This window comes from Oryzias melastigma, linkage group LG15 (assembly GCF_002922805.2).
Source record: "Oryzias melastigma strain HK-1 linkage group LG15, ASM292280v2, whole genome shotgun sequence".
NCBI lineage: Eukaryota > Metazoa > Chordata > Actinopteri > Beloniformes > Adrianichthyidae > Oryzias > Oryzias melastigma.
This window is the reverse complement of record NC_050526.1, coordinates 21,207,047-21,218,860: the sequence shown is the minus strand read 5'-3', so window position 1 is coordinate 21,218,860 and position 11,814 is coordinate 21,207,047. Positions and strand designations below refer to the sequence as shown.

The window sequence follows — 11,814 nt, the reverse complement described above, 5'->3', positions numbered from 1 at the left end:
AAACTTGATAAAATATTAGCTAAATGCTAAATTAGCCACGAAGAAAAACAGCTGGAAAAATGTCTAATTTTGCCAAAACAACTAGCATTTTGTTAAAATATTAGCTAAACTCCAAATTAGCCTAAACAACTGGGAAAAAGTCTAAATTAGCCAAAACAGCTAGCATATTAGCTGAAAATGCTGAAGCTTGTACCTTGATAAAATATTAGCTAAATGCCACATTAGCCACAAAAACGAAAAAAAAAGACAAACGGCTGGAAAAATGTCTAATTTGCCAAAACAACTAGCATATTGTTCAAATATTAGCTAAACTCCAAATTAGCCTAAAAATCTCTGAAAAAGTCTAAATTAGCCAAAACAGCTAGCATATTAGCTGAAAATGCTGAAGCTAAAACTTGATAAAATATTAGCTAAATGTCAAATTAGCCACAAAAAATGGAAAAATTTCTATTTTTTGCCAAAACCAATAGCATATTGTTAAAATATTAGCTCAACTCCAAATTAGCCTAAAAAACTGGGAAAAAGTCTAAATTAGCCAAAACAGCTAGCATATTAGCTGAAAATGCTGAAGCTTGTACCTTGATAAAATATTAGCTAAATGCCACATTAGCCACAAAAACGAAAAAAAAAGACAAACGGCTGGAAAAATGTCTAATTTGCCAAAACAACTAGCATATTGTTCAAATATTAGCTAAACTCCAAATTAACCTAAAAAACTGGGAAAAAGTCTAAATCAGCCAAAACAGCTAGCGTATTGCCTAAAAATGTTAAAGCCAAAAACTTGATAAAATATTAGCTAAATGCCAAATTAGTCACAAAAAAGTAAAAATGTATAATTTTGTCAAAACAGCTAGCAAAATTCTAAAATATTAGTTGAACTCTAAATTATCCTATAAAAATAAAACTGGAAAAAAGTCTAATTTTGCTGAAACAGCTATCATAATGCCAAAATATTAGCTAAATTCCAATTTGCCCTAAAAAAAGCTGTAAAAAATGCCTAAATTAGCCAAAATAGCTAGCATGTTGCTAAATTAAAAGATAAATTCTAATCTACCTTAAAAACCCAGTAGTTGATGAACACTTTAAAGTTTTATTAGTTTCTCTATTACTGGAACTAAACACAGAAGTTCACAAACGTCAAAGAACACAACATTTTTGAAGGATTTGAGCGATTTCTCATTAATTTCCTATGAGGCACATTTTGCTCAATAATTCAAAAACTATAAAGTCTATGAATACTAAATGTACAAGCATTAATGTCCTGGATGAGCTGAACATTTTGATACTAAAATTGCTGAAATCTTGAGTTTTTTGTGTCAAAAAAGGACACTTACCAGAACAGTATACTTAGTCTGTGCAGCTATGGCCTCTCGCAGTGTCGTCATCTTCTCTGTGCTCTGCAAACGCCACAGAAGGACCGTCAGGTTTGATCCCTTCAATGATTTCATTTACAGTAAGCTTAGTAATTAATGGCTGACTTCATCGTCACAAACTGAAGATTAAGTTTGTGTACTGTCTCAGCATCGTCCAGATTGATTCTTTAACTGGAGTCATTTAACAATGACAGGACGAGTGCTGCATCCGCATTAAAACATCTCACGCTTGAGCTGAGTTTCCCATCAGTCATTGCTCTGACGAAAGCCAACGCTTCAGGTGTGGCTGAGCGGATGTTGTCGACTCTGCCCTGCTGGAAACGGCGAGTGGACGCGCTCTCATAGGTCGACACCGTCCTGCCGTGACACCTGCAGTGACCGAGAGAAGCTTTTAAATATGGGTTTATATATTTATCTATTATATATATAATATTTATGGTTTTTCTCACCGGTAGTACGCCAACTGCAAGGCCACCTGGATGAAGGCATCTGGACTCATTTTCTGTTTCTTGATGAACTCTGTCCCATAGTCACAGAATTTATGAACATTCATGTCCAGATTTTTCACCAGCCTGATCGAAACGACACAAACTTTGATGGAAGCTCTTTATTTATGTGTGTATGCAGCCATTTTAAGCCGACACAAACCTCTGGAGTCGGTCAGCAGAAGAGTTGAGGCGTTTGTGGATCTCCGGAGAACATTTCCAGCGAAGCCTGCGAGGAGCAGGGAGCTCGCTCACGCTCGCAGCCCTGACCAGCTTTGACGGGCTCCCAATCCTGAGGGGAAAACCGAATCTGCAATCGACGTCTAAAACGCACAACAAACAAACGGATGGGACTTACATGTATTTGAGGAGGTACTCTGAGCACTGCACAAGGACGATTCCCTCAAAAGGGGAGTGTTCACACACGACTCCACAGCAGCCGTCTTCTCCTACAACAAACTGACGGAGATCTGAACTTTAAAGTTGGGTTTTATTCAATTACTGCTGTGTATTTTATTATAAAGGATGGAAGCTTTAACAATCAGAGTATGAAAACCATAAAATACATTGAAAAATGTTCTTTCTGGCGACATATCAGAAAAGGAAGTTTTTGAGTGACTCCTACTTTTTTATGTTTGTTTGTTTTGGGATTTTAACCACTTGCAGAGGAATTTGCTCAATGTAATTCTATACTTAAGTTAAGAAAAGTTAGGAATTATTTATCCAAACAGTTCAAAATATGGATTTGTCCTTTCTCTCCTGTGGGGTACCTCAAGGCTCTATCCTAGGTCCTCCCCTGTTTTCGTTATATTTGCTGCCACTTGGTTCCGTCATTTCACGGCATGATGTCTGTTTCCATTGCTACACCGATGATCTGCAGATAGGTCTGCCCCTCAGTTGAGGAGAAAAGACCTCTCAAAACATTTCAGCAGAATGCATCGACGACGTAAAGCAGCAGTTGAGCCAGAATTTTCTTAGTGACACCTCTACAGCCGACTGTTAGAAATCTGGGGGTCATATTTGAGCCGCAGTGATCTAGAAACAGCCATCCACGCTATGATCACCTCCTGCATAGATTACTGTAACTCTCTGCACTCAGCGACCACTCAACCAGTTAGTCCAAAATACTGCTAGCATGACTGTTAACTGGAACATCCAGACGAGAACACATCATTCTGGTGCTCAGGTCACTTCATTGACTCCATGTTCACTTTAGAACTCAGGTAATTTAGGGTAACCAAACCCTAAATTAACATTTTGTGGTTGTTGAACTCTTTAAATAGGGCTTTAAAAGGGCCGTCTGTTGATCATTGACACATTTTTGATAAATTAAAATAAACTTTCTTGAAAATAGAGTCAAAAACCGTCTGTGTGCTGCCCCCTACAGGAGGGGTGGGAAACTCAATCCCACAAGGGGCCAAAACCCAAAACGCACCTTAGATCACGGGCCGAACAGGATAAACATTTATTGAGGACTCTAAATTTTTTTTAACATAATTATGAACTAGATATATATCATTACCTGCGATAATGCTAGTGTGAATGCTGTAAGCTAAATTTGGCTGCTGAAGATGCTAGTGCTGATAGCTGAAGATGCTGAAATTGATAGCTAAAATCACTGAAGCTGATAGCCTGCTAAAATATTAGCTAAATGCCAAAAAAAAGCCTGAAAAAAAGAAAAAAGAGAGAATCTAGGTTAGCCAAAACAGCTAGCATGTAGCTGTAAAAATAGCTAGACTTCAAAATATCCTAAAAAACTGGTAAAAATAAATTAGCCAAAACAGCTAGGATGAAGCAAAAATATTAGCTAAATGCCAAAATCCCATAAAAAAGCCCAAATTAACCAAAACAGCTAGCATGTAGCTAAAATATTAGCTAAACCCCAAAATAGCCTAGAAAATCTTACTAAATGCCAAAATAGTCCAAAAAGCTACTAGAAAGTCAATATTTAAAATAAAAAAAAATACTCTAACATAATTATGAGTAATAAAAAGGCAGGAATATTATTCCAGAATAAATCCACTTAAACCTGAAATAACTTTCAATTTTTTACTCTCCATAAAAATATGTTTCATCCAAATTATACAAGTTAAAAATAATAAGATAACATTGAGCCATTAATAACAATAAAATATAATGATCTGGAGGGCCGGATAGAATTACCCGGAGGGCCGGATCCGGCCCCCGGGCCTTGACTGTGACACACGTGCCCTACAGGTTGATTACAGTTGAGTTTTGGTTAAACCATTGAAGTCCCACGCCATGATCTGCAGCTCCAGTAATGATAACAGTCCTGTTCCTTAGCCCCGCCCCTCTGACTAGTTTTCACATTTCGGCTGGGGGTGGAGTCAGCCTCCAACTTCCCTGTTTGGTGACCCTTTAAGGTCTGCTAACCAATATCTGCTTGATGTGCCCAGATCACCACAGAAACGCTGGAGTGATCGGGCTTTTTCCTTTTTTTGATGCACTAAAAGGAGTTGTGAAGTGTTATGCTTGCTGTGCTCCACAGACCTGCATGGGCTTGTCGTACCAGCGGTTTCCCCCATTTTTGGGCGCTCCTCCTCCGTGCAGCATCAGCGTGGCGCGCGTGGCGTCACTCAGCTCAGGACCACTGGCCTCATCCAGGCAGAGCAGACACATGCTGCGCTCGATCATGTCAAGGGAGTCCCTGTTGGTTGATTCTAGAGAAGGAGGAGTGATGTAGAGTTTGTCTTTAGAGGAAAACAATCTTTTTTTTTTTTTTTTTATGTACCTCTTATGAGAATGCTGCGAGCTTCTGCCCACTCTGTCCTTCCATCTGCAGTGAGGAGACCCACCGGCGGGAGACGCTCCTCCTCGCTTTCTGCCATCTTCTTGATCTTCTCCAGCTGAGTCAGCAGGTCTCTCTCATTGAGTCGGCGGAAGTTGATCACCACGTCCAGAACGAAGAACTGCACAGGTTCCGATGAGACATTTTAGCCCACTTGTTCTTCTTCGGCTAGAATCCTAAAGAGCTTCCTAAATGAGGTCAACTCACATTTTAATCTGAAACTGTTCCAAGCACCTTAAATTCTTACATTCCTAGAAGAACATCAAGGTAAATGAGTGCCAAAAACTAATACTGAAAAGGCTAAAACAATCGTTAAAAATGGAAGTGTTTTTGCCAGCTCCAGGTTCAAATGCAGGAGTTGCTGTTTCCACAAAGGTCTGACCTGGTTCTTGCAAGCCACTATCATGTGTTGCGGTTCTGGCATCACGCTGCTCTCCTGCGCCACCAGCGTGTCTCTCTCCACTCCTGGTAGGCGGTAGGATGTGAACAGGCGGTAGTACTGCTCCATGCACAGAGGGGTTCCAGCCAGCTGTCCCCGGCTATAGTCCACCGGCAAGTCATGGCTGCACTCAAACACAACTTTGATGTCAAAGTCATAGACAACTGAATTGTAAGGGTTAAAGTATGAAGTTATTTGGAAACTCACGCATCTAGAAGAGCTTTGTACTCCAAAACGCCTGAGATTAAGTGAGCGGCAAACCTAGATTAAACACAAAACCTCTTAAATGAGGAACAAAGATTACAAATATAGATAGTTACAGGTTGACACTGGTGTCCACCTATAACCACCAGAGGTTAAGTTGGGTTCAGAGTTTTGCCCAAGGACACTTCGGCACATGGACAGGCAAGATCGAAACCAAATCCGGAATCTTCTAATCTTATTAACAACACGATACAGTAAATAAATACTCAGAAATGCGATTTTAAGCTTAATTTTCCCTATATAGCATAAAAAAACACCACAAAAACATATTAAAAACACCAAACGTGATTCTCATCAGTGACTCTCAGTTGGATTTCTGTCATAAAAGTTTGTAGTTTTTGGATCCTTGCATTGCAAAACCTACAAAAAGTACATCTCTGACCTTTTAACACCTTTGACGTGATTGTTAAGGTTTTCTATCCTACTCCTTTAGAGCAGTCCAAAAACTCACTCTAAGACTAGAGAGAAGCTCGCTTTCATTTTTGCTGCATCAGATCGACTCCATGGAGTGTTTTAAATCCCAGGTCAAGATGTTTTTAGTCATTAAACCATTGTTTTACCATGTTAAATTTTATTTTAACATTTAGTAGGCTTCGTTAATATTGAATTTTACTTCCTCTTCATGTTTGGTTTGATTTGATTACATCTTTTTATCAAGAACTTTATGATTCCTTCTGTGAAAAGTGCCAACAAAAGAAAGACATTTATTTTATTTTATTTTATTTGATCTTATCTTATCTTATTTTATTTTACTTGCCTTTTTTATTTTATTTTATTTTTAATTTTATTTTTAGTTTTATTTTATTTTTATTTTTTATCTTATCTTATCTCATTGTATTTTATTTTACTTCCCCTTATGTTATTTTTATTTATTTTTTATTTTTATTTTATCTTTTTTGTATTTTATTTTACTTCACCTTATTTTATTTTATTTTATCTTATCTTATTGTATTTTATTTTACTTCCCCTTATTTTATTTTTATTTATTTTATCTTTTTTGCATTTTATTTTACTTCACCTTATTTTATTTTATTTTATTTATTTTTCATTTTTTAATTTTTTTTATTTATTTATTTATTTTTTTTTTTTTAATTCTCAATTCTATTCTCTTCTCGTGTCGTTCATCGTGACCTTACTTTAAAGAGTCAACTGAAGCCCTGAAGTTCTGCTGTGGGAAAACCATCACAGGACTGGAGTTGACGGGCAGAGCTGCTCGGTTGTTCAGGTACATGTCATTCAGCCAGTAGTCATAGACCTGCAGAGGGAGATATGGATTCATTTTAACTTTGAATGCATTTTCAAATAAGACAGAATAAAGCAAAAAAAAGGAATTAAGAAGTATTGATTGAGTTTGAAACATTCTGTAAAGTTTGGTAGTAATAGAAAAAAAACTTTTTTTTTCTTTTTTGGTTAAATTTGTTGACAGATTTGTCCAACTTTGAAATGAAAATGAAGATGGATTCCATGAAAGCTTCACCCAGTTTGCTGTCTTCTCCCTCTTCTCCACGAGTTTGCTCTGCAGAAGCTCCCCCGCCCCTCCAGGGGCTCCAAACTGCCTCACTATCCTATGAGTCTTGTTGAACTGCTCTTCAGTGAGCAGGTGCTTCACACATCTGAGGTACGTGTCCAGTGTGTCTTTCAGGTCCGGCAGGGGAAGCTTTGGAAGACCCTGATGACGTGGGCAAAAAAAACGACACTTTTGAGTCTTAAAATGTAGTAAAATATCCAGAATTTCTGCTTCCCATGTTCAATAAAACAATGAAAAAACATGCTCACATACATGAATCAAATGTTTAATTTTCATCAATATAATTTATTTTTATTTAATAATTTATAATTTTAAAAACGATTCAAGAAACACAAGGACAGAAAAATATTTACATTTTCTTCAGCCGCATCTTTGGGAGAATCTTGGTTCTGAACTGGCATGTTGGAGATGTAGAGGGGGGCTAATATGAGTAGAATCAGAGCCTAAAAGCAAAAAAAAAAATGTTTTAATTGGTGGAATAACAGAATAGGTCTAAATTAGAATGATTCAGAATGATAAAAGTTAAAATTGATTATATTGGCAGTCGGGAATAGACAAAAATCCAATAAACACATTAGAAACATGTTCAATCTCACTTGCTAAAGATGAAGTATAATAGAAAAAAATAGATTTTTTTTTACTCACCACATAAACAGTCTTTCTCCACGTGAGGTTCAATAAAGATCTCCACTTTGATCCATCTCAGACATTAATATAGCTTCAAACTGTCAACACATCCATCCTTTCATGATTTCAAGCATCTTTCAGTCTCCTGCAAGGCACGCGCACAACTCCCTCAGCTGGCTCAAGAGAGATGCTGAGAAGGTACCACAGCCTCCTGGCGGAGTGGCTCCTCCCCAAAAGTCCTGCTATTCGCCGACAAGTTTATTTGACACCAAACAACTTCAGCCCACTTCCTCCAGACGCCGTCAGAGACTCAGGCTGAGGCTGCGAGGCGGAACAGGAGACGTTTTTACGCACGTTTTCCATAGGCTCCAACGTTTACAGCAACTCTTTTTTGACGTCACATCCACACTTCCAGATGTGATGGTGTTCTATATTTACAGGCAATATTAATTTTGTATTAAAAATAAGCTTATTTAAGTCACAGTTTTGACTTGAGTTTGCTCCAAATAATGATTTTTAAGATAAATTTAATAAATTTTATTACTTTTTTCATTTTTTTTATAAAAATGCAACATAAATAAAAAACTGCATATTCAATTATTTTTATAATAGCATTTTAATAGTATTTTATTATATGAAATATTGTTATTCAGGTTTTCCTCCATTTACATTTAAAGGATCACGACTCAAATCATTTCACATTATATGTATTTAATTATGCGTATGAATATACAGTCGATGCAGATCATTTGCATTGCATTCAAGATACACATTCAAAATGAAAGAAAAGTAACAATCACCGAGGCGCACATTCCCATTTTTTTCTTCCCAAAACAGTTTTTACGCACGAGTTTTGCATATTTTAAGTCAGCAAAAAACAAACATTTCACATTGCAGGACGCACCCATGACATTTACACATCTCTCCCCGCATGAATCAGTTTCCTAAACATTGACATGTGATGCGCTGGAGGAACAGAAGACGCGCCATTCACCTGCGAAAGCTTCAAACCGCTTGATTTGACAAAAGCCCGCTGGGATTGTCACAACAAGCGACGTTATTGGTACATCCTAATCGTGTTATACAATTGATTGACTCAGACAAGATACACACATCTACATTGGCACTTTATTTATCTATTTTACACCTGGTTGGAGGTCTTTTACGCGTACTCCCCGCCTGAGGATTCCTCCTCTGAGTAGGAGCGCTGAACAAAAGTCTCAATGCCGTTCTCATCCAGCGTCGTGCACAGCCCCTTTCTTTTTTTCTCCCTCTGCTCCATCTTAATGGTATCGTACAGCCCCGTGGGGCCATCCTCCAGGAGCATGTTCCTCTCGGAGAAGGAAGGCTTCATCTGTGACACGTTCTTCAACAGGAGGAGCGCCGGCGCGTAAAGCACGTTGGCGAGCCCCATGCCCAAGTTGAGCTGAACAAAGCCGAGGTTGTGCACTATCTGTCCCGCAGCCACGGGCCCCAGGGCGTAGGCCACGCAGTAGGAGATGTCAGCAATGGCGTACACGCTCCCATAGACGGACACGTGCCGAACATCCACGAGGAAGCCCAGCGTCGGGAGCAGCGCCGTGTCCACGAAGGCGATGCCAAAGCAGATGCCGCACAGCGGGATCATGAGCTGGCCAAAGTTTTTACAGGCTGGCACCGTGCAGGAGCTGGCCCCTATGAAGACCATGCCTATTGCCCCGTAAAACCACTGCAGATGGGGGTACTTGGCTGCCAACTTCACAGTGAGATACACACCTAGAACATGCGGGAAGAACGCGGGGAACCACGTCATGCCGATCTCCCACTCGCTGGCGTGCATCGTGTCCTCCATCCAGTTGGCGATGGTTGGCTCCAGGAAGGCGAGGGGGATGTTACAGATGATGAGCGCGCCGGCCACCACCGCTATGTACGGGTCGATCATCAGTTTGTAGATGGGGGTGCCCACTGGCATGTTGTCCCGCTCCCGGTTGGAGAACGGCTTGAGCACAGTCAGGCACAGCACCCCGTCTGTGAGGCAGATGCAGGCCAGAATCAGAAAGGGCACGCGCTTCCCCGCAAACTCATAGAGGACCCCTCCAAACGGGGGCGCCACCAGACTCCCAAACGAGATGAAGGCCAGCGCGATGCCCAGCGCTTTGCTCCTCTCCGTGTCCTCCGTGTACCTGTCCGCGATCAGCGCGATCCCTGAGGTGTCCGCGAACGCAGAGCCCAGGCCCTGCATGCTGCGGGCCAGGAACAGCGTCGCGTAGTTGTCTGCGAAGGCGAACGTGAGAGTAGAAAGAAACATGACATTGAGGCCGATGAAGAGCGGGATGTCATACCCCACCCTGTCTATGAAGGTGCCACTTATGGGGTTGACCATGAGCTGCACGATGGCCTTGGAGGCGAACAGGACGCCGATCTGCAGGTCGAAGTTCCCCGCGGGGGCTTTGGGGATGCTGCTGTTGGTGGAGTTGCTGTGGCGCACAGCTGCATGTTGGGCATTATCTGCTGCTTTCTGCAGCCCCTCAAGATAATCTGGTATGATTGGCACAATGACCATGTAGAGCATGTTGTCTAACAAAAGTGCTACACAAACTATGACCAGAATGATCCGTTTCTGCCGTTCTGGATCCTGGATTGCGTTGCCCAGGATTTTAGTTCTTTCTCCCATCTGGGACAGTTTGGAGGCAGCAGTCTGAGCCACATTGGGGCTTTGTTCTTCTCTGATCCCTTCCGGCTCCATGGAAATCCCCTTTTCTGTTCCAAAAGCGCAGACTTCTGAAAAAGCGGCTTCAGTTCCAGCAGTTTGTTTGCAGGATTACGCACTCATGCGCTTATTTCTTCATCCAGCGCCAGGACCTCTAATTGTCTAGACAACTTTCCGCTGTTTTACCTCTTCTTCTTCTTCTTCTTCCCATGCGCTCTCCGTCACCGCGTGCGCTTTTCAACTCCAGTGACTTGGACTTGCTTCACTCCTGTCCTCCTGGGTTGCTTCATTGTATCCCGTCACTGAGGTGACGTTCTGGTCCCGGAGTCGCCCACAGATCACAGCGCAGCGGCTTCACCAGCGCGCGCTCCCCGCTGAAGTCCGACTGTTGCTGCGCTCTTCTGGCTTCCAGACGCGCGCGGCTGTCTCCAGTCACCTGTAACACCTCCGGCTAAGTCATCATTTCACATCAGCACGGCGATTTTTTTTCGAGTGTCGATCGTGGGAGGAATACACAGTGCCGTTTGTGGACTCCCATAGGTATCCCCCTTCCCCCTCCCACCTTCACCGGTGGCTGTGACGCACAGTCCCGCTGCTCTCCAGCAGATCTTTTATGCTAATTAAACACAGAATCCCGCGTGCACACTGCTGTCCAGTCATCTGCGTCAAACCAAAGCAAAAATATTCTCGAGTTTTTATTTTTTATTTTTATCTATTACCACAAACCCAAACTGTTTCAAACTTTGTGCAGTTTTGTTTCCTAAAACATTCAAATCTATTTTGACTTAATTTGCTGACATTAAATTGCAGCTCTTTTTTTTGTTTCAGCACCACACTCCCATGGACAGTTCCCAGAGTTCCAATGAAAAAAATACCAGAGTTTTACAAAAAAAAGCTGTTTCCCAGAAAATCTTAAACATTTATTACATACACGTATATACATATAAAATAAATCCAAAAACAAACATCTGTTTCGATCATGTTCCTCTGTTATGATATCTTTATTAAAAAGAGCAATAATGACACTTCTATCATCAGGTTAGTTTGTCCTGCTCAGTGACAGAATGCCGGTAGCACACTGCCATCTACAGGTGAAAACAGGGTAAAGCAGCTCAGGTCACAATCCGGTGCACATTTTTGAAGCTTTAAAAAGAATGGGTTGAGTGTTGGTCAAATCATGGATCAATAATGAGATGTTTTATAGATCATAAATGGAAATTAAACTTTCAAAAAAAGAGGTAGGGGCTGTTTATTTTTTTAATTCACTTCTTGACTTTTATTTTTATTTATTTTTTATTTTTTCTGCAGACTTTTACCAGCTATCTTTTGCATTTTTATTCGATATTCTTTCAAGTCCCATATTGCTAACTCGGTTTGTAGATTAAAAGTGACGCTTGGATTCTATTACAGCAGGAGTCCCCAAACTACGGCCCATGGGCCAGATCCGGCCCTCCAGGTAATTCTATCTGGCCCTCCAGATCATTTTATTTTATTGTTAATGATGGCCCAATGTTATCCATCCATCCATTTTCCTGACCGCTGTGTCCCTTTCGGGGTCGCGGGGGTGCCGGAGCCTATCCCGGCTACTGAAGGGCGAAGG

At 40.8% G+C, this 11,814-nt stretch overlaps 2 protein-coding genes and 1 long non-coding RNA gene across 4 annotated transcripts in view; 1 reads left to right on the top strand and 2 right to left on the bottom strand.

The window, feature by feature from the left end:
• The window catches only part of LOC112162240, a 7,755-nt gene extending 616 nt beyond the window's left edge, over positions 1-7,139 (top strand). The window contains exons 2-6 of one of the 2 annotated variants that reach the window (XR_002922038.2): positions 2,001-2,230; positions 4,368-4,558; positions 4,662-4,796; positions 6,514-6,595; positions 6,797-7,139. This is a non-coding gene — a long non-coding RNA (uncharacterized LOC112162240). Of the gene's footprint in view, positions 1-2,000; positions 2,231-4,367; positions 4,797-6,513; positions 6,596-6,796 lie in introns of both variants that reach the window. The other variant, XR_004949235.1, reaches the window with a different exon arrangement.
• chata (choline O-acetyltransferase a) overlaps positions 1-8,013 on the bottom strand; it is an 11,374-nt gene extending 3,361 nt beyond the window's left edge. Inside the window, exons 1-13 of the mRNA XM_024297991.2 lie at positions 7,544-8,013; positions 7,252-7,341; positions 6,848-7,039; positions 6,507-6,625; positions 5,314-5,367; positions 5,050-5,230; positions 4,611-4,788; positions 4,370-4,539; positions 2,217-2,317; positions 2,022-2,150; positions 1,823-1,945; positions 1,601-1,742; positions 1,335-1,397 (exon numbers count right to left, since the gene is read on the bottom strand). Coding sequence (XP_024153759.1) covers positions 1,335-1,397; positions 1,601-1,742; positions 1,823-1,945; positions 2,022-2,150; positions 2,217-2,317; positions 4,370-4,539; positions 4,611-4,788; positions 5,050-5,230; positions 5,314-5,367; positions 6,507-6,625; positions 6,848-7,039; positions 7,252-7,299 — 1,500 coding nt within the window. The 5' untranslated portion in view covers positions 7,300-7,341; positions 7,544-8,013. The remainder of the gene's footprint in view (positions 1-1,334; positions 1,398-1,600; positions 1,743-1,822; positions 1,946-2,021; positions 2,151-2,216; positions 2,318-4,369; positions 4,540-4,610; positions 4,789-5,049; positions 5,231-5,313; positions 5,368-6,506; positions 6,626-6,847; positions 7,040-7,251; positions 7,342-7,543) is intronic.
• Positions 8,014-8,219: 206 nt separating this feature from the next.
• slc18a3a (solute carrier family 18 member 3a) lies at positions 8,220-11,723 on the bottom strand. The gene has a single exon (XM_024296475.2). It carries the CDS (start codon positions 10,248-10,250, stop codon positions 8,688-8,690), a length of 1,563 nt encoding a protein of 520 aa, XP_024152243.1. The 5' UTR covers positions 10,251-11,723; the 3' UTR covers positions 8,220-8,687.
• Positions 11,724-11,814: the final 91 nt, after the last annotated feature.

Bases quoted from the DNA above. Each gene is read 5' to 3' on its own strand.
- slc18a3a (XM_024296475.2), bottom strand. From the start codon at position 10,250: ATGGAGCCGGAAGGGATCAGAGAAGAACAAAGCCCCAATGTGGCTCAG.